This window comes from Anolis sagrei, chromosome 6 (genome assembly GCF_037176765.1).
Source record: "Anolis sagrei isolate rAnoSag1 chromosome 6, rAnoSag1.mat, whole genome shotgun sequence".
Lineage (NCBI taxonomy): Eukaryota > Metazoa > Chordata > Lepidosauria > Squamata > Dactyloidae > Anolis > Anolis sagrei.
In genome coordinates this window covers 60,309,271-60,331,199 of record NC_090026.1, presented here as the reverse complement: position 1 = coordinate 60,331,199, position 21,929 = coordinate 60,309,271, and the positions used below count along the sequence as shown (strand labels likewise).

General features: G+C 41.4%; 1 protein-coding gene across 1 annotated transcript in view; it reads right to left on the bottom strand.

The window, feature by feature from the left end:
• Positions 1–5,266: 5,266 nt before the first annotated feature.
• TRIP13 (thyroid hormone receptor interactor 13) overlaps positions 5,267–21,929 on the bottom strand; it is a 38,761-nt gene continuing 22,098 nt past the window's right edge. Inside the window, exons 9-14 of the mRNA XM_060781480.2 lie at positions 20,021–20,107; positions 12,635–12,741; positions 10,893–11,046; positions 8,926–9,038; positions 6,588–6,657; positions 5,267–5,753 (exon numbers count right to left, since the gene is read on the bottom strand). Of these exons, the coding sequence (XP_060637463.2) occupies positions 5,658–5,753; positions 6,588–6,657; positions 8,926–9,038; positions 10,893–11,046; positions 12,635–12,741; positions 20,021–20,107 (627 nt within the window). The 3' untranslated portion in view covers positions 5,267–5,657. The remainder of the gene's footprint in view (positions 5,754–6,587; positions 6,658–8,925; positions 9,039–10,892; positions 11,047–12,634; positions 12,742–20,020; positions 20,108–21,929) is intronic.

The following is a 21,929-nucleotide window of genomic DNA, read 5'->3' as shown; positions in this document are numbered from 1 at the left end:
TCCAGTTCAAAGCAGATAATGTGGGATTTCATTCAGCTGTATGGAAGGGGCCTTGGTTATCTGGGGCTCCATCCATACAGCTGGCCATTGGCGAGAGAGCGAGGCAGGCGAGGAGGGCTTACACAACGCCAGGCATCGCACGGAGGCCTCCTCGCCTACCTTGCGCCCTCGCTATCGGCGAGAGAGCGGGGCAGGCAAAGGGGGCTTCCGCGATGCCAGGCTTCGCGCGGAGGTCTCCTCGCCTGCCTCGCGACCTCGCCATCGGTGAGAGAGTGAGGCAGACAAGGAGGGCTTCACGCGAGACCTCGCTTGGTCACGCCCTTGGGGCGGGGCCAATGAGGCAGCCTCGCGACCCCGCCGAAATGGCCAGGTGACCCCCCTGGGGGTCGCGACCCCCAGGTTGAGAACCGCTGTAATGTAGATAAATAAATAAATGTTGGAGAAAAAAGTCTACAAGGGTTTTTTTCCCCTCCTTTACTGACCAGTATTTCAATTGTTTCAGGCTGCTCCACAGATAATCTGAATAATCCTAAAAATATTTAGTCTATAAATAACAGCATAAATTAATCAGAGAGTAAATCCAGCCCCATCCTAATGTCCAACATATGCATATGTGTAGCAAGGGAGCCAGTGTGTCAAGTTATGCACAATAAATATCAATTACAAACAGATTTTGATTCATTAGACAGGGAGCTGTTTCTTATCGGAGTCTGAGTGCATTGAAAGAGGTATGCTGGCAGGGTAGCAGAGTCAGCGTGGAAAAAGCCAACCCTCGTTTTAAAGTCCAAATTGAAATTTCCCTTCAAAAGCCCCTCCTTGAATCACGACATGACTCATGACCCGAATCCAAATTCCTATATTTCATTACTACATTTTAAGTTAAGCTGAACAGATCCTGTTTAATTGCTCTATCTCTATGCTATTATTTCTATGCCGCTATACGTTTCTATCCGCCTTATTGACCAACCTATCCTTTAACGAGTTTCGCATATTGCTCCCCTTCCTCCCCTCCAAAAATGAATCTGTTGTTGCTTTTGATGCTTATTTATTATTGTTTATGCTGTTTTTATGCTACTTTAATATTTAATTGTATGTTGCCTTGGGCTTGGCCCCATATAAGCCGCCCCGAGTCCCTTCAGGGAGATGGAGGGGGGCAGAAAAATAAAGTTCTTCTTCTTCTTCTCCTTCCCTGCTGCTGACATGGAAATGGTCTCATTGTTTCATTTAGTAGGAGAGAAATCAGAGCTTAATTGTCTTGTTTACTTCTGCAGCTGGCCAGCTGTTGGGAGTGTTTCCAGGGTGTGTTAGAACATGATTGATGGTCCTTGTGGTCTATTCCAACTCTAAAATTCTACTAAGTAAGACAATGCCAAACTGGCCCAGACTGGTCCCTCCTTCCTCATCACAATGCATTCTGCAGTTTCTAAAGACTGGGCAATCCTATTTGGATTTGAAAGAGGGCAAATGGCTGTACTTGTTTGACTTTGTCCCATGTATTCATAGAATCATAGAATCAAAGAGTTGGAAGAGACCTCATGGGCCATCTAGTCCAACCCCCTGCCAAGAAGCAGAAATATTGCATTCAAATCACCCCTGACAGATGGCCATCCAGCCTCTGTTTAAAAGCTTCCAAAGAAGGAGCCTCCACCACACTCGGGGGCAGAGAGTTCCACTGCTGAACGGCTCTCACAGTCAGGAAGTTCTTCCTCATGTTCAGATGGAATCTCCTTTCTTGTAGTTTGAAGCCATTGTTCCGTGTCCTAGTCTCCAGGGAAGCGGAAAACAAGCTTGCTCCCTCCTCCCTGTGGCTTCCTCTCACATATTTATACATGGGTATCATATCTCCTCTCAGCCTTCTCTTCTTCATGCTAAACATGCCCAGCTCCTTAAGCCGCTCCTCATAGGGCTTGTTCTCCAGACCCTTTATCATTTTAGTCGCCCTCCTCTGGACACATTCCAGCTTGTCAATATCTCTTTTCAACTGTGGTGCCCAGAATTGGACACAATATTTCAGGATGTTTTGTTGCCAAATTCAGTTTGATTTCGTTAATTGATTCTTTTGTTTTTAAGGTACTCATTATGCACAGAGCATTTATATATAGAGAGAGATATTACAGGAAAAAATAGATTTACAGATATAGGAAGGGAGGGAGGGAGGTATGGGAAAAGGAAGGGTAGGGAATGATATAATGAAAAGTGAAGATATAGTAGGAACCGGCAGGTAAGGATAGGAGGTAAAGGTGGGAGGGAGATAGGGAGGGTAAGCAAAAAATTGTGGTGGTAAATATGGTGGTGAACTTCCAGTTTAGTCCACAGGGATAGATAAGAAAAATACTTGATTATTGTATTTTGTTTGATGTTACAGTCACCTTCCCTTTTACTCAATCTGTATTGATTTATTTTCCTTAAGATATCTTCTCAGCGGTTGCCAGTCAGTCTTCTTCTTTATATTTTGGTCGTACATGTTCGCCAGATAGTCCATATCCATATATTCCCTTATCTTGAGGATCCAAGATTCAAAGGATGGGAGTTCTTTGCCTTTCCACTGACTTGCTAAGATAGTTCTCGCAGCTGTCGTCATATAATATATTATATTACATTATATTAGACAATACATATAATATAATAACTTGTCGTTGTTTTTCCCTAATGCAAAGTCTATTAAGTGTAGTAAATAATACTCTGGTTTTAAGTCAAATTTAATCTGCAATATTTTTTGTACAAGGGCATGTATCTCTTTCCAGAAGATCTTTACTTTTTTGCATAACCACCAGGAATGATAGTAAGAGCCAATTTGGTCTCCACATTTCCAAAAACTGTTACTTACACCTTTATAATATTTAGCCAATTGTTGTGGAGTTAGATGCCAACGGAAAAACATTTTTTGCCAATTCTGTTGTTTGTAGATTTTGAGTATTTTAGGTTTTTTCCAAATAACTTCCCACTCTTTTAACAGAATAGAATGACCGAAGTCCACTGCCTATTTAATCATGTTGTCTTTTATTAACTCAGTCTCGGTGTCCCACTCTAGTAGTTTATGGTATAATATCTTTATTAGTTTCTTTTCCTTTTCCATTATTGTATCCCAGATCGATTCTTGTGTTGCAAAATCCTTCTTTGAAATTATCTGATACTAGCTGTGCCCTGCCATGTGTGTCTGTGGCCTTTAGTAAGAGTTTTGAAGTCTCTGCCTGGCCTCTCTTCCTTCCTTCACTCGCCCTCTTTCCCTCTCTCACACTCCTTCCTTCCCCCCCCCCCCCTCTCTCTGGCATCCTTCCTTCCTCCCCCTTCTTTATGCTTGTGTGTAAACTTGAGTATCTTCTGTTGGTCATGGGGGTTCAGTGTGGCATGTTTGCCCCAATTCTGTCGTTGGTGGGGTTCAGGATGCTCTTTGAGTGTTGGTGAACTCTAAATCCCAGTGACTACAACTCCCAAATGTCAAGCTCTATTTCCCTCAAACTCCATCTGTGTGGATATTTGGGCGTATTGAATGTTTTGGTCCGGATCCATCATTGTGTCTTCAAAGTCGCCCCTTCCCTTCTCTCCACCCCTTCCCTCCCTGAGTCACTCCTTCCCTCCTCCCACCCCCTCCGGAAAGACACGCCCCCTCCCTTCGCCCCACCCCTTCCCTCCCTGATTGACTCCTGGAAGGAAAGGGGTGGGGCAAAGGGAGGGGGCGTGTCTTTCCGGAGGGGGTGGGAGGAGGGAAGGAGTGACTCAGGGAGGGAAGGGGTGGGGAGAAGGGAGGGGGCGACTTTGAAGACACGCCCCCTCCCTTCGCCTCATCCCTTTCCTCCGTGACTCACTCCTTCCCTCCTCCCTCCCTCTCCGGTTAGACACGCCCCCTCCCTTCGCCCCACCCCTTTCCTCCGTGACTCACTCCTTCCCTCCTCCCTCCCTCTCCGGTTAGACACGCCCCCTCCCTTCGCCCCACCCCTTTCCTTCCAGGAGTGTCTCAGGGAGGGAAGGGGTGGGGCGAAGGGAGGGGGCGTGTCTTTCCAGTGGGGATGCAGCGCGGCGGGGCTTGGAGTGTGCGGAGCGGGGCTTGGAGGCAGCGTGGGAGGAGTAAGATGAAGGAGGGGGTGGAGGGAAGGGGGCGGGGGGAAGTTGCGTTGTTTGTGTGTGTGTGTGCCGTGGGGAAGTGCGGTGACGTGTTCGCGCTGGGCGGGGCAAGGGAGGGAGGGAAGTGCGTTGGCCGTTCGGCCATGTGTGCGCGCGCGCTGGGGACTTTGCGCCAGTGCGCATGCTCAGTTGTTTTGCCGTTTTTTCTGTGTGTGGTTGTGTGGTTTTGATTTCTGACGGGATTAGTTTGTACCTAGTGGGTTGTCCTTGGGGCATGGCAATTTTGGTGGAGTTTTGTGGAGGGGTTTTAGAGTTTTGCTTCCCCGTTGGACGCCAGTAGGAAATTTATAGATATAGATTTGAACATAGTGAAACCAGGTTAGGTTTTCATCTGTCTCTCTTAATGTTTCTAATGATTTCAACTTCCAAGTATTATCCAGTTTCTCCAATAATATTTTATATGTATGCCACTTATCTCTGGGGGGATTTCTCTTTTGTGATGAGCCTCTATTGAGGACAACTAGTGGGGGCGTTTTATCGTAAAATCTTGTCTTGTGCTTCTCCCAAATTTTAATTAGGGAAAAATGTTTCTAAGACTCATGAATGACACTGGTTAACAGTTCATTTTTGAAACCTTTAGTCTGCAAGGTTCTGCAGAGAATGAGTGCCTGGGAGAGTTTTTCTCCCAAAACCAGTAAACCCAGCACACAGCTCTTGTCACCAGACCTAAATAGAAACTACTTTTTCATTTACCCATTATCAGTGATTACTCATAGTAGCACACAAATAAATAATTACGCTAAAAAAATCTATTAGCCTCTTGTCTGCATACAATTATATTACGTCTCGGCAGTGCATTAGAATCATAGAATCATAGAATCAAAGAGTTGGAAGAGACCTCATGGGCCATCCAGTCCAACCCCCTGCCAAGAAGCAGGAATATTGCATTCAAATCACCCCTGACAAATGGCCATCCAGCCTCTGCTTAAAAGCTTCCAAAGAAGGAGCCTCCACCACACTCCGGGGCAGAGAGTTCCACTGCTGAACGGCTCTCACAGTCAGGAAGTTCTTCCTTCCATTAGACAGCATGGGTTAGGGAAATATTGTCTCATAGACGTGTATTTTGTTTTGATAGCCAGTGAAGATTCTTATTCAGTAACAGTAACTGGCTACTTTAAGTGAAATGAAGAAAGAAGCACATATATTTGCTAGCTGTACTTTTTACTGGAGATCAGAGTTATTGACTTGGCAATAAACTAGTTCAGATAAACTAAACGAAACAAATGATAGGTCTACAAAGTGCAAGATAATTCAGAAAGCATACAAAAAATAATTATAACAAAAATAATTATTTCGGAATTATTGTGCCATTTTTAATGGCACAATAATCAAATCCAAATAAACTACCTAAATGTATACAGTATTTTGTTTAAAGTACACAAGGAGTAAATGTACTTGAAAAACAGACTTCCACTGAATTGTTCTCTTAGTTCAAAGCCCATCGTTCTCACTATGAAGTCCCAGTGTTCATTCAGAAAAACACTACAATCTTGTAAACAAGATAGCTAATATGTATAGAAGGGAAATAAAAAACATCAAACAGAATCTGCAAGTTTTGTTCTTTCTTCAAATTGCTTGTCTACCACAAGTGACAGAGCTTGAAGAAAAGTTGTCATCGTAGCATTAGGCGACTGTAAACAAAGGTAAAAATAAAACAAGTGTTAGAATGCTATGCTATGTATCAAGTCTATTATATGAAAACAGAGAACTCATCCTACTACATCAGCACTAAAATCGCTGGAACACCTCAGCAAGCGAGAGTCCAAAAGTGGCAGGCTCAAACCCAGAACCTCAATCAATGGCTGATACCAAATGAGAGACTCCCTCCTGGGCACACAGAAAACTGGGCGACTTGGAAGGCGCTGGACAGACTGTGCTCTGGCACCACGAGATGCAGAGCCAACCTTAAGAAATGGGGCTACAAAATGGAATCCACGACATGTGAGTGTGGAGAAGAGCAAACTACAGACCACCTCTGCAATGCAACCTGAGCCCTGCCACATACACAATGGAGGACCTTCTTGCAGCAAGACCAGAGGCACTCCAAGTGGCCAGTGTCAAAGGACATTTAATCAACTACCGAACTTGCAAACTTTGTATTTTTTCTGTTTGTTTGTTAAAAAATGCAACACAACTGTTCGATCTGCTCCTGACACAATAAATAAATAAATAAATAAATAAAGCACTAGAATCCATTAAAATAAGGTAAAACCAAGGGCAGTATTTACACTGTTGAACAATTCTCTAAACCTGATCATATTCAGAAGCTGATTTAAGCTAAATATTATACATATTGCTTATATGAAGGATTTGTTTAGACGTACTGTGGCTACTGCTGGTGCCAGAGTTAAACTAGTGTAAATATGCAGTTAGTAGAATCCAAAAAGGTACCAAAACCCCCCCAAAGGTTCACTTGTTGCCCATCCCTGTAGTAACACGAGAGTCACAAACCATCATAACCTTACTTGAATATAAAGTGCATGGGCTAGAAAAGGAAGTTTCCTTAATACACGGCCACTGAGTCCTTCACTTTTTCTAGAAGCAGAAATACATAATAAAGCATTAGTATCATTTTCATAAACACAAACACATAAGGACTTATAGCTGTGAAATATGGGCAATAAATTTCAAACTAATTTCTGCAGCATACTATATTTGGGCAAAATCAGCTACTGAATTGTGGGACTCAGAATATGTCTCTGTGATCCCCCTGTCTTAGCTAGAGTAAATACTGTAACTAATTTCCAAACTACACTACTGTATTTCCTTGATATTAAGACACGTTTCCCCCATAGAAACATCTCTAAAAACAGTGTGAGACTTAGACTTGCCAATGTGTGTGTGTGTGTGTGTGTATATATATATATTTATATATATATATAGGGTGAGGCAGCATAACTTCCTTTTTTAAAATGCATGCCATTCAATCGGTTGAAGACGTAGCGGAGCGTTAGAGGTCTCGTTCGAGAGGCGGGAGTATAAAGTTTTGTCCTGACACAGTTCAGTCGCCATCATGCGTTGGAACAGTGAGGAGCGTGCTTTTGCCGTTGAGGCCTACTTTTCGAATGGATTTGGAGTGGCCGGCCCACTCTCCAGATTTGGCCCCTTGTGATTTTTTTCTATGGGTTTTTTTTGAAATTAATTAATTAATTGATTAATATCCCGCCCATATCAGCCCACAGCCAACTCAGGGCAGTCTACATATCGGCACAATTCGATGCCATCAATACATACATTCAAAAAGCAAAAACAATTAAGTGCATTTAGACAAAAAAGACAGTGCAATAACAGTTTAAAATGAGCTATATCCTCTTGTTCCAATCCTCATCTGTTTCATCATCTTGGCCGTTCCTCGGTCATTCTCCATTTCAAGCTTGACTATTTATTCTGGGGTTTCAAATGCTTGCTCAAAGAGCCAGGTTTTTACTCTCTTCCGAAAAGTCAGGAGGGGGAGGGGGCTGATCTAATATCCCTAGGCAGGGAGTTCCACAGACGAGGGGCCACCACAGAGAAGGCCCTGTCTCTTGTCCCCGCCAAGCGTGCTTGCGAAGCAGACAGGATCGAGAGCAGGGCCTCCTCAGATGATCTTAACTTCCTGGAGGGTTTGTAGGAAGAGATGCGTTAAGATAGGTAGGCTGGGCAGGAACCGTTTAGGGCTTTATAGGCTAAAACCAGCACTTTGAATTGAGCCCAGTAGCAAACTGGCAGCCAGTGGAGCTGATGCAGCAGAGGAGTTGTGTGCTCCCTGAGCGCCGCTCCTGTTAGCAACCTGGCTGCCGCACGCTGGACCATTTGAAGCTTCCGGGCTGTCTTCAAAGGCAACCCCACGTAGAGCGCATTGCAGTAATCTATGCAGAAATCCCGTGTTTATGTGAACTGTCCAAGGACCCTACAAGATTTGAAGACCAACATCCAGGAAGAAATTGCCAACATAATGCCTGCTATGCTGGCAAGAGTCATGACAAACACCAGAAATCGGTTTACTCAGTGTATGGAGAATGGAGAATGGGGGACGTCACCTACCTAATTTGATATTCAAAATTAAGTAAAACAAAACTTTAGGTATGCACCTACATTATATAAAAAAATCTCATTTATACAATGGGTTTTATTGAGTTTTGAAAAAAGGAAGTTATGCTGCCTCACCCTGTATATATATATATATAGAGAGAGAGAGAGATTTTTCCTGTTGGTGGTACTGAAATTAGTGTGCATCTTACAACCGATAGCATCTTAAAATCAATAAATTAGAATTGGAAAATTCAAAGAAAAAAGGAATTGCATTATACTGATTCAGTACTGGCAGCTCTAACGGGCAGCAGCTCTCCAAGATTTCATGCACAATTCTTTTCTAGCCCTAGTTCTCTCCTGTAGCCTTCCATCTGAGCAATAATTCCACCTAGCTTCCAAAATCAGATTGTATCTCACACTAGAGATAGAAACTTGGATGACTGAGTTTATCACTTTACCATGTTTGTTCTTCACTACTAAACTTTGATTCTGGGGAGCAGAATTCTAAAATTTGCCCAGAAACAGCAATACTCCTTCATTGATAGTTGTATCCAGTTTTGGTGTATTTTTTACAAACCTTTTCTAACTAGGAACACAACATTGCCAAAATTAGCTTTGTGCTGAACACGTCAAGGTCTGGAATACTATCCTGACATGGTCAACATTAGAGGATGGATTGATAACTGTGATATGACTTGTAATAACAACCAAGTCTCTTTGAAGAATCATAACCTATGCTGAATATGTAAAAATTACAGTTAAGAGTAGGGAAATAAAACCAAAGAATCCTACCTTGAAATTGCTTTTAATATGAGACTCAATTTTGACACATCGTTTTCTAAATAACCAATCATCTCTAGCTCATGCAATGTCAGCAGCTGCTGTCGAGGATATATTATTTGGCACTTTAGAAAGAAAGTAATATAAAAATATGAAGCTCAAAATGCATGCTACTCATATAAAAAATCACTTCATAGAATCACATAATTGGAGGATACTTTGCATGTCATCAAATGAAATCCTTTTCTCAAATAAGACACAGAACTACAATATCTTTAACAGCTAGACCAGGGGTCCTCAAACTTTTTAAACAGAGGGCCAAGTCACAGTCTCTCAAACTATTGGAGGGTGTCAGGATGTGCCTTCATGTTCGAGATTCCAAGAAGTCTTCTTCCTGACACTAGAGGGAGTAGTCATGATAGATGGGTTTATGGCAGGACATCTGGGCATGGGTTTTGCTTTGAAGCTGTGGGAAAAGGAATCTTAGTCTAAACTCTGATAAGCAAGGGGGAGAAGGAGGAGGCGAAGCCAGGAGGGGGGATCTGGAGACTTTGGGCGGGAAACCTCAGTTCTCGCTTTGGCTTTGCTCTGTATGGACTGAAATAAACTCCAAATCCGAGTACCTACTTGTGAGTGCGAGTTTCCTTTCTAAGATCCAGCGGATCCTGACAGAGGGCCAGATTATAATTTGAAAAAAAAATGAATGAATTCCTATGCACACTGCACATATTTTATTTGTAGTGCAAAAAAAAAACACTTTAAAACAATACAATATTTAAAATGAAGAACCATTTTAATAAATATAAACTTATTAGTATTTCAATGGGAAGTGTGGGCCTGCTTTTGACTAATGAGATAGGATTGTTGTAGTTGTTGTGTGCTTACAATTCATTTCAGAATTAGGTTGACCCTGAGAGAGGGCTGGGTAAATGACCTTGGAGGGTCGTATTTGGCCCCCGGGCCATAGTTTAAGGACCCCACTGAGCTAGACTGTCTCTACTTAAATGCAAATATTTTATTCATTTTTATGGCACTACTCACTAGACTCCTCTAGTCAAATAACCAGTCAAAAGAATTTTCTGCAGGATGTCTTTTAATAAGTTTATTTAGCCTTTTGGGCTTTTTCTATTATATCTGCATTGATCTGTACAGTGTGTATTTGGCCTTATTAATATACACACATACTCCTTGGGCTAATACGCAATCCAGGGCCATTCCATTTTGCAACGTGACTTGTCTGATTTGATTTATCTTCTGTGACATCTACAACAAGGCTGCATTAGTCATTATTTTCTATTGGATGTAACACTGGATCTGCGGAGGTGGCATGAGGCATCCCAGTAGCATGTTCTTTTAGCCAAATGAACATGAGCATAACCTTTTAGACATTATGACCCGTCCAGAGCATGTTGCCATGTCAATTGTGTTGACATGGAAATCAGACCAGCCCACATGGATGTGCTAGTGGACACTGCCAGATTGTGTATCCATCTGGATGCAAAATTTAAATTTCCAAGGCCCATGACTGCCTGATGTCAACTGACCCCTTTCCAAACTTTAGCCAATACTATATTGTCGAAGGCTTTCATGGCTGGAATCACTGGGTTGTTGAAGGTTTTTTCGGGCTACATGGCCATGGTCTAGAGGCATTCTCTCCTGACGTTTCGCCTGCATCTATGGCAAGCATCCTCCAATACTGCTTCCCTGACATTTCAAACCATTGGTTCTATTTCTGAACTGTAGAACAAACCAATCTGGTCTATTTTCTACATGACAACCAATTAGATATTTGTAAACCACCATCATATGTCTCTTTAATCTTCTCTTTTCCTGCCAAAACATTGCCAACATTTCCTCATCAGACTTGGTTTCCAAACCCCTTGTTATTTTCTGCAAATCTGAATGAAATTATGGGATTAGCCTGTTGTATTATTGCCATAGCTAAATATAATATGACTATTCATTCCTGCAGTGTTTACCTTCATTAGTTCTTCCAAGCATGAAAGGTAGATTTTAAATATTGCTGCGGCAGAAGGAGGGCCAATGTATTGCTTGATGTCTGCTCTGTCCACAAAGGCCATGTCAATTTTCTCCGTGATATTTGAAGTTGTTAAGATAACAACATTAGGATACCTTTAAACACAGAAATAAAACTCAACTCATTTCCTAAATTCTTTGGCAGAACAAGATTTGAAAACTGACATGATTTCAGTTAATTGTCTGTTTATGTAGATACTGATTAAAACCACAGAGTACACTTTAAAACGTTGCACCTATATTTTCAAATCTCCTTTGAAAACATAAGATCTAGCAACAGAGGAAATGATTATTTTCTGTAATTAAATCATACGAAGATAATTTAATATAATGATTTTTAAAACAGAAAAAAGCTAGTAATATATTTAATTTGTTTGAAAGGTGACCCACAAGCTGCCTGCACAACACAGGGGGCCCATCTGAATCTGGATCAAATCCATATGATTTCTTGAAGCAAAATCTTACAAAGAAAGAATTTACCATATCTTCAAATAAGGTCATTTTGTTCGATGTAATCTATATATATATATAAATGTAATGTTCTTTTGTGGGATTAACAGAACTAAAAAACCACTGGACAAATTGACACAAAATTTGGACACAAGACACCTATCAGGCCAACGAGTGACCATCACTCAAAAAATTGATTTTGTCATTTGGGAGTTGTAGTTGCTGGAATTTATAGTTCATCTACAATCAAAGAGCATTCTGAACTCCACCAATGATGGAATTGAGCCAAACTCAGCACACAGGATTCCAGTGACCAACAAAAAACACTAGAAGGGTTTTGTGGGCATTGATCTTGAGTTTGGGCGTTGTAGTTCACCTCCATCCAGAGAGCACTGCGGACTCAAACAATGATGGATCTGGAACAAACTTGGCACGAATATTCCATATGGCCAAATATGCACATAAATGGAGTTTGGGGAAAATAGACCTTGATATTTGGGATTAGTAGTTACTGGGATTTATAGTTCACCTATAGTTCACTGCGGACTCAAACAATGATGGATCTGGACCAAACTTGGCACAAATATTCCATATGCCCAAATATACACATAAATGGAGTTTGGGGGAAATAGACCTTGATATTTGGGATTAGTAGTTACTGGGATTTATAGTTCACCTACAATCAAAGATCATTCTGAACCCCACAAATGACTGAATTGGGGCAAACGTCCCACACAGAACCCCCATGACCAACAGAAAATACTCAAGGCCATCCAGTCCAACTCCCTTCACCAGGGCAAGAAAATGTAATCAAGGCCCTCCAGAGAGCCATCCAGCCATAGATATAGATAGATATATATGATTCACACACACACAGAGATATAGTATCATAGATTTGAAAGGGACCCCTAAAGAAGGAAACTGATATGTTGCATTTTCCAGAGTAGGCAAACCAGACAATCTCTACATCAACCCTGACAAAGAAAAAGCAAGAAATACTGTTTACCCACAAGCAGAAAGACATTACATATATTAGAAACCAACACTTTCTCATTACTTTATTTTCCAGATCCCCAGACTGGGCCACAACAACGCGTGGCAGGGGATGGCTAGTGAGGTTATAAAATTGTTTTGTTTCAGGACAGCATACTTTGAAACACTTATTTTGCAAAATAGGAACACTCTGTTTCCTCTGTTTCTAGTTAATTTCTCCTATTTTGCAAAAAGTAGTTACCTTTTGATCTGATCTATTTGTGTCAGTACTGCATTTACGACACGGATCGCATCAGACGGCTCAGTACCTGCTCGAACAGCACTACGAGCTGCTGTGAGGCTTTCCACCTGCAAAACAAGCACTCTCATGAAGGCTATTTTTAGGCAGAGTAATTGCAATAATTAAAATACTACCAGCTCTGTTAGATAATATGCAACCTCTCACACTAAAAGCTACACTGGAACTGGAAAACAGAAAATACAATTAAAAAGAATGCATTAAATTAATATGATTATGTTGTCAATCAGAAATGCTTTGCTGTTTGGGACAGGACTGGCCCTAATATTACACAGTGAGACACTGCCTCAAATGACAGATGCAAGGAGTGGCCAATTGCACCTTTCCTCCAACCAAAAAGCTCTGGTACATTGAACTGCATCTCCCACTGTACCTCATCCTGATGCCATACAATCCTCTCCACTTGCTTTAATTCTCCCTGCTGCCATAAAGACACCCTCCATTTATTTAAAGAAGTACTGGCCAGCATGCCTTTATCTAGAGCTAAACAACCAGGCAAGGAGCAGATAGCAGTCATCCATGCCACGGTCACATCTAGGCTGGACTATTGTAATGCCTTGTATGTTGGCCTTCCTATTTCTACAACCCGAAAGCTCCGTATTGTCCAGAATTCTGCAGCCAGGTTACTCACAAAAACGCCCATGAAATGCCATATAACACCAGTGCTGCAGCATCTACACTGGCTCCCAATTGAGTATCGTGGTTTGTATAAGATGCTGGTCCTGACCTTTAAAACTTTATATGGCCAGGGTCCATTGTATCTTAGAGACCGTCTCTTCTTCTACCATCATCGGAGGTCGCCACAACCATCCCAACGCGATTTTTCCTATATGCCGGGTCCTAGGGAAGTGCACTTGGAAAGCACCAGACACAGGGCCTTCTCTATTTCTGTCCCCGCCTTATGGAATTCCTTGCCTCCCTATTGGAGAGCCATGTGTAACTTAGGGCATTTTATGCTAGCACTTAAGACCTGGCTTTTTACTAGAGCATTTGACCCATGTTAATGTTAATATTTGTATGTATGTGTTTTATCCTGTATAATTTCTGCAATGTAAATCGCCTGGAGCATCTCGGATGGAGAGCGATTAATTAAAGATGATGATGATGATGATAACATGCAGCAGATATTTTCTCAAACAACCAACCTAAATGTTTTCCCATATAGATACAGGTGCATATGTAATTATGTATATACAATTATGTATACAGTCCCTGAGTTACAAACACCCGACTTACATACAACTCCTAGGTATAAACTTGGGTGAGACAACAGGAAGTGAGAGAAAATCTACCCCTAGGAAAGGAAATTCACTCCTGGAAGAGTTGAAAAAGAAAAAGGTGTCTCCACTGAAGCTTTATCACCAATTCGTGTTTCCACAAGCCAAAATTTTCAACGTGCAATTATCACAGAGACAGAAAGTGAAGTGGGATCTTCTGAATAGGGGCATGGACAGCAAAAGAAATGTCACAGGGGTGTTTAACTCTTCCCTATGCTATCCAAAAATAAAAATTGCTGGAGTTGCACTTAAAAATGTACCTAGAATCATAGAATCATAGAGTTGGAAGAGTTAAAGGCCATCCAGTCCAACCCCCTGCCAAGAAGCAGGGATATTGCATTCAAAGCACCCCTGACAGATGGCCATCCAGCCTCTGTTTAAAAGCTTCCAAAGAAGGAGCCTCCACCACACTCTGGGGCAGAGAGTTCCACTGCTGAACGGCTCTCACAGTCAGGAAGTTCTTCCTCATGTTCAGATGAAATCTCCTTTCTTGTAGTTTGAAGCAATTGTTCCGCACCCTAGTCTCCAGGGAAGCAGAAAACAAGCTTGCTCCCTCCTCCCTGTGACTTCCTGTTCCAATTTACATACAAATTCAACTTAAGAACAAACCTACAGAACCCATCTTGCCCGTAACACGGAGACTGCAAAATCTGCTTACAGATCTCTTAATGGTTTCGGCAAAACAGGAGAGTGTGATGAATTTCTTCATACAAGGAGCAACATATTTAAACGTTCATATCCCTACCTTATTCTCAGGACAGAGTGATAAACATGCTGCTCCTTGTTTTTCTGTCCAAAATTGGTTGTTTATCACTTTATTTACATTTTTAGGATAAATAGGAGAAACCAAATGTGTGTGTCTTGGCCTATAAAAACATGTTAATGAATATATGGACCTACGTTTTACATGTTGACCAATGCATTTTCCCACGTTTTGACCAAAACCTCTCTGACCCTTTCCAGCATAAAATACTGCATGCTAAAAATTCCTTTATCCAGTGATCTCTGTCTACATTGGATGCTGCTGCATGTTCCCCTGCCATCTGCTCCTTAGCTCTAGATAAAGGTATTTTACAATAAATTATGCTCCGGTTATCTTCCCAAATAATAGTCAGGAGAGAGTATTCTAACTAACTCTTCAAATCAAATGACCAAACCTAATTCACCAGGGAAATATACCACTGACTAATTCCAATTTCACCATCACAAATATTCAGGAAGAAGCATATTTACATTTTTTTTTCTCTTGATTCCTGCTGACATTTATTTTTAGCCCCAAACATCATCTTCACAACCAACACTGTGATGTCACAAAGCAGCAAAACCTAGAGTTGCCATAGACATACCCCAATATTATCTGACCACAATATGCCACATTGCCATTTGGCTGGCTGGCTACACTCCTAGAGGCTGACATCAAAAATGAAGAAAGACCACCAGGTATGGAACTTATTTGTACCCAGAGTTTTGTGCTGGAAAGGGTCATGGGGGTTTTACTCAGAACCTGGGAGCACATTCTAAGGATTTATTAAAATATTCCCATCCAAACCCAAGTAACGAACGTGGGGGTTTCACTTGAACTTCAATTGGTCCAGCGTTCGGCAACCAGATTACTAAGTGGGGCGAATTACAGGAAGCGGTCAACCCCCCTCTTTAAGGAGCTCCATTGGCTGCTGTTCATTTTCTGGTCCCAATTGAAGGTGCGGGTTATTACCATTCAAGCCCTCAACGGTTTGGGACCCGCCTACCTTCATGACCGCATCTCCTACCACAAACCTGTACGATCCCTTTGATCCACTGGGGAGACCCTCCTTTCGCCCCTTCCTCTATCACAGGCACGACTTGCGGGAACAAGGGAGAGGTCCTTCTCCGCTATGGCCCCCAAGCTTTGGAACTCGCTGCCTGGTGAGATCAGGCAAGCCCCCACCCTAGCAGCCTTTAAGAAAGATCTGAAAACTTGGCTCTTCCAATGTGCCTTTGGAGAGTGACCATAAATCCCATTTCTGTCTGATCCATCTATAGTGTTGTCCTTATGATGCACTTTCCCCCATCCTTAATGAAGGCCTAACCTCATTGTTCATTCTTTTTGAGCTCCTCCTGCACAAATTCACTTTTTACTCATATCTCATCCAGGGTTTTATCATTTTACCTCGTTCATTTGGCCCACCCATTGTGTTCTACTTTTATTATGTTATTTTGCACTGTTTATTTTATCTTGTTAATTTATGTATTCTATTGTGATGTAATTTTTGTTGTTTTTGTTTTCATTTTGCTGTGTTGTATCTTCGGACTTGGCCTCATGTTAGCCGCCCCGAGTCCCCTTTGGGGAGATGGTGGCAGGGTATAAATAAAGATTATTATTATTATTATTATTATTATTATTATTATTATTAACGAAGGTGGAGGAATTTCTTTTCATTCAACTCTCATACTAAGTACTGTAGGGTATATTTCAGAGAAAGGAGCTGGCAAAAACACCTCTGCTTATTCCTTGCCTAAGAAAACTAAATGAAATTCATGGAGTTCCCATGAGCTGACATATAGCTTGAAGATAATGAACGCACAGAGAGACATAATGTAGTGAAAGAGGACTTGAAAAGGACAAACTTAGCAATCCAAAAACCTTTTCATCTTGGTAAAAAGTACAATACATATTATAAAAATGTATTTTACAATAAATTATGCTCCGGTTATCTTCCCAAATAATAGTCAGGAGAGAGTATTCTAACTAACTCTTCAAATCAAATGACCAAACCGAATTCACCAGGGAAATATACCACTGACTACTTCCAGTTTCACCATCACAAATATTCAGGAAGAAGCACATTTACATTTTTTTTCTCTTGATTCCTGCTGACATTTATTTTTAGCCCCAAACATCATCTTCACAACCAACACTGTGATGTCACAAAGCAGCAAAACCTAGACATACTTCCCAATATTATCTGACCACATTATGCCAAATTGCCATTTGGCTGGCTGGCTACACTCCTAGAGGCTGACCTCAAAAATGAAGAAAGGCCACCAGGTAAGGAACTTATTTGTACCCAGAGTTTTGTGCTGGAAAGAGTCATGGAGGTTTTACTCAGAACCTGGGAAATTAGGAAACAACACTGATCAACCTGTGGAAACCCAGATCTTCACTGTCATATGAGTTTTTATAGGTTAAGATTTATACACTGTCACATTCTCTCTCCCACCCATTACAAAACATAGAATGTGCACTAGAAGTTATAGAAATTATAAGGCAGCACGGTATAAGAAAATAATACTATGGAGTGAATGTTGCCATGCCAACTTTAATTTCTGATGCTTTGTGACATGTGAGTTCAGTGCTGAAAATGTCAGCAGGGATCATGAGGTAAGGATGCTAATGTTCTTTTACCTACATATTTGAATATGGCGGAATTGTAGATAGACAGACAATGATATAGTCCTGGAAATTTGATGATTTTTTAAGACTTGATTAGAATATTCTTCCCTAATAATAATTTAAATAATAATATTGTCCGAACGGATCTCCCTCTACGTCCCACCTCAGAGTTTAAGATCATCTGGGGAGGCCCTGCTCTCGGCCCCACCTCTATCACAAGTGAGATTGGCGGGGACGAGGAGCAGGGCCTTATCAGTGGTGGCCTATGGAACTCACTCCCCGGGGAAATTAGATCAGTGACATCCCTCCTTACTTTTAGAAGGAAATTAAAAACATGGATTTGGGACCAGGCGTTTGGAATAGACAATGGGGAATGAAGTATGGACTTTGAGTTGGCGAACACTGAGCATGAGACTGGTTATTGATTGTGATACATATTGATTGTTTTAATTGTTATAATTGTTTAACTGCTGTTTTTATACGTTTTGTATTATTGTGTAGGCATCGAATTGTGCCTGTTTGTAAGCCACCCTGAGTCCCCCCTCGGGGGTTGAGAAGGGCGGGGTAGAAGTACACTAAATAAATAAATAAATAAAATAAGAAGAAGAAGAAGAAGCAGCAGCAGCTTGATTTATACCCCGCCACCATCTCCCCGATGGGGACTCGGGGTGGCTTACATGAGGCCAAGCTCTACAACACAATACAATAAAAGAAGTTAAAAACACAAACAATAGCACAATAAATTACATAAAACATAAAAATACAGCAAACAATATATAGTTAAAATAATCTTCTAAGACTTAATCTTCTAAAAGTTAATATACCAAGCATTGTTTATTGTGAACTATATTGTTTATTCCATTTCTTTTAGTGGGACAAGAACTGGAACGGCGACTTGACTGATGAGATTGTTTTATGGTTTTAATAACTGTTTTGATATTTGATGATGTACTGTTTTTAATATGATTTATGTTTAAAGTATGGTTTTAATATTGTAGTTGTAAGGCATTGAATTTTTGCCACTATCTATGCGTAAACCGCTTTGAGTCCCCCTAGGGGTGAGAAAAGCGGTATATAAATGCTGTAAATCTATATAAATAAAAATGTATTGTTCATTTGTGATATTAACAGAACTCAAAAACCACTGGGGGAATTGACACCAAATTTGGACAGAACACAGCATTCAGGGCAATCTATGTCCTGCACTCAAAAAAATTCATCCCAAAAAAACAGTAAAACCTTAAATTTTAAAAGAGAACACTGTGCATGCGTCCAAACCCATTTTTCCCCCCAGCGCCAGAGGCACCAACGGCACAGGCGAGAAGGTGTCCCGCAGCCATGGCAGAGAAAAGAGGCAGCGCTGGATGAGCGAGGCCTGCCTCCAAAGCGCCTCCCTCCCACCTGCTTCGTGCCTGGCTCCGAGGATCCTTCCTCCCAGCGCCCAGGCAAGAGGTAAAGAAGGGAAGGAAGGGAAGCGGCAGAGCAGAAAGGAGAGAGAGAAAGAGGGAGGGAAAGAAAGTAGGAAAGAGAGGAGGAGGGGTGGAAGTGAAGACCAAAGGAAGGAAAGGGAGAGAAGGAAGAAAGGAGAAAAAGAAGGAAAACAAAAGAAAAGGGGGGAGGGAGGGAGAGAAGAGAGAAGGAAAGGAAAAAAGGAAAGAATGAAGGAAAGAGGGAGAGAAGGAAGGAAGGCGAGAGAGAAAGAGGGATGGAAGATTGGTCACAGCACCTACTAACCCAAGGAGTGACCATCACTCAAAAATTGAATTTGTTATTTGGGAGTTGTAGTTCCTGGGATTTATAGTTCACCTATAATCAAAAAGCATTCTGAACTCCACCAACAATGGAACTGAACCAGTCTTGGCACACAGGACTCCCATGACAAACAAAAAACACTAGAAGGGTTTGGTGGGCATTGACCTTGAGTTTGGGAGTTGTAGTTCACCTACATCCAGAGAGCACTGTGGACTCAAACAATGAAAGATCTGGACCAAACTTGGCACGAATGTTCCATAAGCCCAAATATGGACACAGATGGAGTTTGGGGGACATTGACATTTGGGAGTTGTAGTTACTGGGATTTATAGTTCACCTACAATCAAAGATCATTCTGAACCCCACCACCAACAGAATTGGGGCAAACGTCCCACACAGAACCCCCATGATCAACAGAAAATACTTAAGGCCATCCAGTCCAATTCTCTTCACCAGGGCAAGAAAACATAATCAAAGCCCTCCTGAGAAAGAGCCATCCAGCCACAGATATAGATAGATAGATAGATAGATAGATAGATATGATTCACACATAGAGAGATATGGTATCATAGTCCCCCCTCGGGGGTTGAGAAGGGTGGGGTAGAAGTGTGCGAAATAAATAAATAGATTTGAAAGGGACCCCTAAAGAAGGACAATGATATATTGCCTGTAAATAAATAAATAAATTTCTGCGCTTTTTACAAAGACACAATGTTATAGATTGCTAGGTGAGTCAACTTTGGGTATTCCTTCCATGCGATGTGATTGCTGTGCAAAATCATCTTAAGTGGTGCTTTTCCTCCAAACTCAAACAGCTAGAGCTGAGAAACCAGTATAGTCAATCATACGACATTTTGTTCCCAAGACAACTCATAAATAGCTTGTGGTGCAGTTATTTCTTCACTTTAATAAGTAAAGCGGTCATACCTCATCAATCAGTACAAATACAAGGGCATCTTTGTCATCAATTAGTGCTTGAATCTTCTGGAACATTTTAGTAACAAGTTTGCCACTCTAGTAGAAAAAATGATATATACAAGTAATTACTTCAAGGTTGGCAAGTATAAATACTTGGCGCGATGACAATTACTAACAAGGATTGAATAGTACACATTGAGCCATTTAGTGTGATGGCTTTCAAACTGCGAATTACGTTCTTCAAACAATGGCACAAATTTCCCAAGAAACATAAAAACCTGAGGCAGAAATGGAGCGGCACTCTTCTCAGAAATTTGGATGGATCGATTCTCAGTGTTCCACCTTAGCTTTGTGAGTATGAATGCATCCTTATACATTCCTCTAATATTGAAGAATGAGCAATTTGATTAATACAGAATCCTGGACAAAACTGGTCTTTTCTAGCATAGTGGCAGCTTCTCTGTCAATGAGCCATCAAATCTTCATTTTAGTCCACACTTTAAAAGAGTTGAACCTATTTTTGGAAATTGAATTTGGTGTGATTTGGTGGATTTGGCACCTTTATAATAACCTTCTATCAATCTATATAAAAGTCAGAGTACCGTATTTCACCACATTATAGTCACATTCATCTCTTTTTTCCCCTACAAAAAGGGAAATCCTATTATGCAGTGAAAGCAAATGAGGCCTGCCCCTATTTATTTACTTGTGGATTATGGATAAGTTAAACGGAGTACTCAATCATAGTACATGGCTAGATAACTAACCACCAGACTGGAAATAGCTCAGTGGACTGTAAGTATACTGTTTTAATCTTTATATCTTAATGTTCATGCTTTTAACTGTTATAATTGCTGTTTTGTATTTTATTATGCGGAATCGAATTGTTGCCAATTGGAAGCCGCCCTGAGTCCCCCTCCGATGGCTTCTCCAACCTGAAGAGAAAGAGGATAATGTTGGCTGCATAATGTAATAAGGGAGCCATTCGTTTACCCCTAAACAAGAGTATTATCTCAAACAGGACAATGTTTGGGAATGGCTAAGACCTAGCTTTATATTCAAAACAGCTATGTTAAAACAATTGACACCGAAACACAGCAGCTTTCATAGAATCATAGAATCAAAGAGTTGGAAGAGACCTCATGGGCCATCCAGTCCAACCCCCTGCCAAGAAGCAGGAATATTGCATTCAAATCACCCCTGACAAATGGCCATCCAGCCTCTGCTTAAAAGCTTCCAAAGAAGGAGCCTCCACCACACTCTGGGGCAGAGAGTTCCACTGCTGAACGGCTCTCACAGTCAGGAAGTTCTTCCTAATGTTCAGATGGAATCTCCTCTCTTGTAGTTTGAAGCCATTGTTCCGCGTCCTAGTCTCCAAGGAAGCAGAAAACAAGCTTGCTCCCTCCTCCCTGTGGCTTCCTCTCACATATTTATACATGGCTATCATATCTCCTCTCAGCCTTCTCTTCTTCAGGCTAAACATGCCCAGTTCCCTAAGCCGCTCCTCATAGGGCTTGTTCTCCAGACCCTTGATCATTTTAGTCGCCCTCCTCTGGACACATTCCAGCTTGTCAATATCTCTCTTGAATTGTGGTGCCCAGAATTGGACACAGTATTCCAGATGTGGTCTAACCAAAGCAGAATAGAGGGGTAGCATTACTTCCTTAGATCTAGACACTATGCTCCTATTGATGCAGGCCAAAATCCCATTGGCTTTTTTTGCTGCCACATCACATTGTTGGCTCATGTTTAACTTGTTGTCCATGAGGACTCCAAGATTTTTTTCACACGTACTGCTCTCGAGCCAGGCATTGTCCCCCATTCTGTATCTTTGCATTTCATTTTTTCTGCCAAAGTGGAGTATCTTGCATTTGTCACTGTTGAACTTCATTTTGTTAGTTTTGGCCCATCTCTCTAA